Source organism: Nicotiana sylvestris, chromosome 10 (genome assembly GCF_000393655.2).
Source record: "Nicotiana sylvestris chromosome 10, ASM39365v2, whole genome shotgun sequence".
Lineage (NCBI taxonomy): Eukaryota > Viridiplantae > Streptophyta > Magnoliopsida > Solanales > Solanaceae > Nicotiana > Nicotiana sylvestris.
Window position 1 is genome coordinate 44344522 of NC_091066.1, and position 3752 is coordinate 44348273.

Sequence of the window (3752 nt, forward strand, 5' to 3'; positions counted from 1 at the left end):
AAAAGAAATAATGGCAAAAACGAGAGAGAAAAATAAGTGCAAAATAAAAGGGGAGCGACAAGAACCAAATGGGAAAGGTCAATAGTGACTAAAGAAAGGCTGGAGTGAAAAGAAAAGAAAAGAGAGAAGAGGAAGTGCAAAATGAAAAGAGTTAGTTAAGGCCGGGATGAAGCATGAAACCGTTAAAATACATAGTAGAAACTTTTAATTGTTTAAGTGCATTGCATCCCCAAACGTGCAGTTGCCTATCTGTTAAATCTTAAACATTTACAAGTTTGTTGTTGTCATTAAGAACATGAAGGTGGTTATTTTGTTTGGCATTCTGGCAACACACCTGTACAACAACAGGTTTAAACACAAGTTGATCATGGCTGGCAAAGAATTGGACGCGAGTATTATTGACCCGCCGAGAGAGGAGGAAGAATCTGAGCCTGGTTTAAAAGAGGAGTTACATAAGATGAAGCACAAGATGACCGAAATGTACCAGGTATGGATGCAAGGGCACCCTCCACCATCATGACCCACTAACCCTGCTTTAATTCCACCATTGGCTCAATCTCAAGAGGCCCCCACTAATGATTTATCCCCACAACACGCACCTAGCTTCACCCCTAACAACCACTATCATGGCACCACTTCCCATGCCACCCAAGCTCAACTAGCCATAGCAACCAGATACCCTCCCCCCTCCCCACTAGCTACCCCTGTCTTCGTAGCACCTCTACCAGCTACACTCCATCGATCTTCTAGTGAGCCGGTATTTCAAACCCAAGATAACCAGTATTATTCCCCAGAGCCCACCTTCAAAGTCCCAGATCACTACTCCTACACTCCACACTTTGAGCTTCCTATTGAAACTGAGAAGCCACACAAAAACAAGGAGCACGAGGAGATATTTAGGAAGGTAAAAAGCTTGGAGCAGTCGTGAGAAATATGCAAGGGTTAGGGGCCAAGTGAGCGTGGCTTATAAGGATCTATGCTTGTTTCCTGATATCTAGCTACCTGTTGGATTCAAAATGCCCATGTTTGATTTGTATGACAGGCACAGAGACCCCGTGGCCCACTTGAGAGGATTTTGCAGCAAAATGACGAGAGCCGGCGGGAAAGATGAACTGTTAATGGCATATTTTAGCCAAAGTCTGAGTGGTGCAGCATTGGAGTGGTACGCCCGCCAGGACAACATCAGGTCATACAATTGGGATAATCTGGCCCAAGCGTTTGCTCGACATTTCCAATATAATGTAAAGATTGTCCCAGACCGCTTGTCTTTGACTAAGATAGAGAAAAAGCCTAGTGAGAGTTTCAGGGAGTATGGTTTTCGCTGGAGAGAACAGGCAGCACATGTCTACCCTCCAATGGAGGAAGATAAAATGGTGGAGCATTTTCTTCAGGCCTTGGAGCCTACTTACTTGGGTCATCTGATCTTGGCGATAGGTAAGTCTTTCAATAAAGTGGTTAAGATAGGAGGAATAGTAGAGGAAGGACTCAAATCGATCAAGATCATAAGTTACTCTGCTATCAAAGCAACTACGCACGCAATCCAGAATGGCACCGGGGGCGTGTTAGGGAAAAAAAAGAAAGAAGATGTTGCTATGGTCGTCTCAGGATATTGGCATGACCCAACGGGTAAGCATGACCAATATACCCAGCCTCGACCCCAGCCTGAAACCTACACCCAAACTCCATATAATCCACCCTAACCCTACTTCCCACCAATAGAGCCTCAGTATTCAGTCAGGCCACCCAATATCATGTCCACCACGCACAGTCATATGCTCAACCCCTCCTTACCCGCAATGGCGTGGACTAGCTCCACAAAATCCTTAACCCACTCCACGAGCAAACTGAAACCCTACTGGTTCAGGCTTTTATCCCAGACCAGATTATAGAGATGAAAGGCTGAAGCGGAAGAAAACTTTCACCCTGCTTGGGGAGTATTATGCCAGCTTATTTTAGAGGTTGAGGCACTTGGATTTTCTGAGGCCAATTGAGTCAAAATTACCAAACCCCACTCAAAAGAACCTGGATTATTCCCTCAGATGTGCATATTGTTTTGATGCTCCGGGGTACGACACAGAAAAATGTTGGAATTTGAATAACGCCATCCAGGAGCTCATCGATACAAACCAAATTGTGGTCCAGAGTCCAGAAACTCCGAACATTAATCAAATCCATTGCCAGCCCATGCCGAAACGCACATGATTGAGATAGTGCATAAGTATGGGGAGCCCAAGAAACCTTCAAAGTTTGTTATGATGATCCGTTTCGGCAAAAGTAAGCCAGTCAAAACTCCCAATGTTACAAAGGCAATATCTTTGATAGTTGAAGGGTTGACAGACAAGCTAAGCAGGCCAAATGATAAGCCGCCTGTGGTAGTCGCGAAGGGGTTACCAGGTGATGATGGAACAAAGCAAGGAAAGCCGAAAGTGGTCATGCGGGGGATAGCAAGTAAGTCTGTCATTATTGTGGAAGGGGCCCGCATTGCCCCTGTTATTATAATACCAGTGACCCAGTTATCGATAAAAAACACCATGGTTGTTCCATGGAATTACAAGCGAGTGATAGTAACTTACAAAGGGAAGGAGGTGTAAGAAGAAGTAAATGAAACCCAGGGTTTGACTCGTTCGGGGAGATGCTTTGCTCCAGAGGAATTAAGGAAGACTAAACCGCCCAAAGATGGTCCAATTCTAGTGAAGAAACTAGTCACCGAAGAGGAAGCAGAAGAATTTTTGAGAAAAATGAAGGTGCATGATTACTCCATAGTATAACAATTAAGAAAGACCCCCACTCAGATTTCTTTTCCATCATTATTGATACATTTAGACAGCACCATCAGGCCCTTATGAAGATTCTGAATGAAGCTCATATTCCTGACAAGATCACAGTGAACCATTTGGAGAAGATTATCACTAAGATATTTGAGTCAAACAGGATTACCTTTTCGGATAATGAATTGCTCTGGAGGGTACGGAACACAATCGGGCCCTCTATCTCACAGTGAAATGCGAAGATTCTATGGTCACAAGGGTATTAGTTGACAATGGTTTAAATGCAAACATTTTCCCTCTCTCTACTCTGTACAAGTTAAAAATTGATGCTGAGAGGATCCACAAGAACAGTATATGTATACAAGGTTTTGATGGAGGGGGAAAAGACTCTATTGGCGATATCGTTCTTGAACTAAAAATAGGACCAGTTGAATTTACCATGGAGTTCCAGGTACTGGTTGTGGCTGTCTCTTACAATTTGATGTTGGGTAGGCCTTGGATACATGTTGCCAAAGCAGTCATGTCTTCTTTGCACCAGATTTTAAAGTTTGAGTGGGACAGACAGGAAGTCATTGTGCATGGTGATGAGAACTTTTGTGCTTACAAGTATACATCCGTCCCATTTATTAAGGTTGAAGCTGATAAGGGGCCAAATTTCTGAAACAGTGTCAGTTGAGAAGGTTCCGGAAAGGGAATACATTCCAGATCCAATGTTAGTTTCTGTGACCGTCATGGTAGCAAATGAAATGTTGAAGAATGATTTTCTGGCGGACAAGGGTCTGGGTGCATCTTTGCAAGGTATCATGCAGGCAGTGTCTCAAAATCTGGGTACATTTGGTCTGGGGTTTAAGCCTACAGAGGATGATGTGAAGAAGGCTAGAAAGCTGAAAAAGAAGGCGCGATTGCTTCCTAAGCCTATCCCACGTCTCTCCCGGTCTTTCATCAAGTCAGAGGTCGTGAAGCATCCAGTGTCAGCAGTTCCAA

At 43.9% G+C, this 3752-nt stretch overlaps 1 protein-coding gene across 1 annotated transcript; it reads left to right on the plus strand.

Moving 5' to 3' along the window:
- The first annotated feature begins 295 nt into the window (after positions 1-295).
- Positions 296-3429, plus strand: LOC138879263 (uncharacterized). The gene is made up of 5 exons (XM_070158867.1): positions 296-487; positions 999-1626; positions 2182-2587; positions 2824-2965; positions 3085-3429. The coding sequence occupies exons 1-5, from the start codon at positions 296-298 to the stop codon at positions 3427-3429; spliced, it is 1713 nt and encodes a 570-aa protein (XP_070014968.1).
- The last annotated feature ends 323 nt before the right edge of the window (positions 3430-3752 follow it).

Coding starts and splice junctions, on each gene's coding strand:
- LOC138879263 (XM_070158867.1), top strand. CDS start 296: ATGAAGGTGGTTATTTTGTTTGGCATTCTGGCAACACACCTGTACAAC. Junction 488..998: donor AGATGACCGAAATGTACCAG/GTATGGATGCAA, acceptor CCTGATATCTAG/CTACCTGTTGGATTCAAAAT. Junction 2,966..3,084: donor ATAATGAATTGCTCTGGAGG/GTACGGAACACA, acceptor ACTCTGTACAAG/TTAAAAATTGATGCTGAGAG.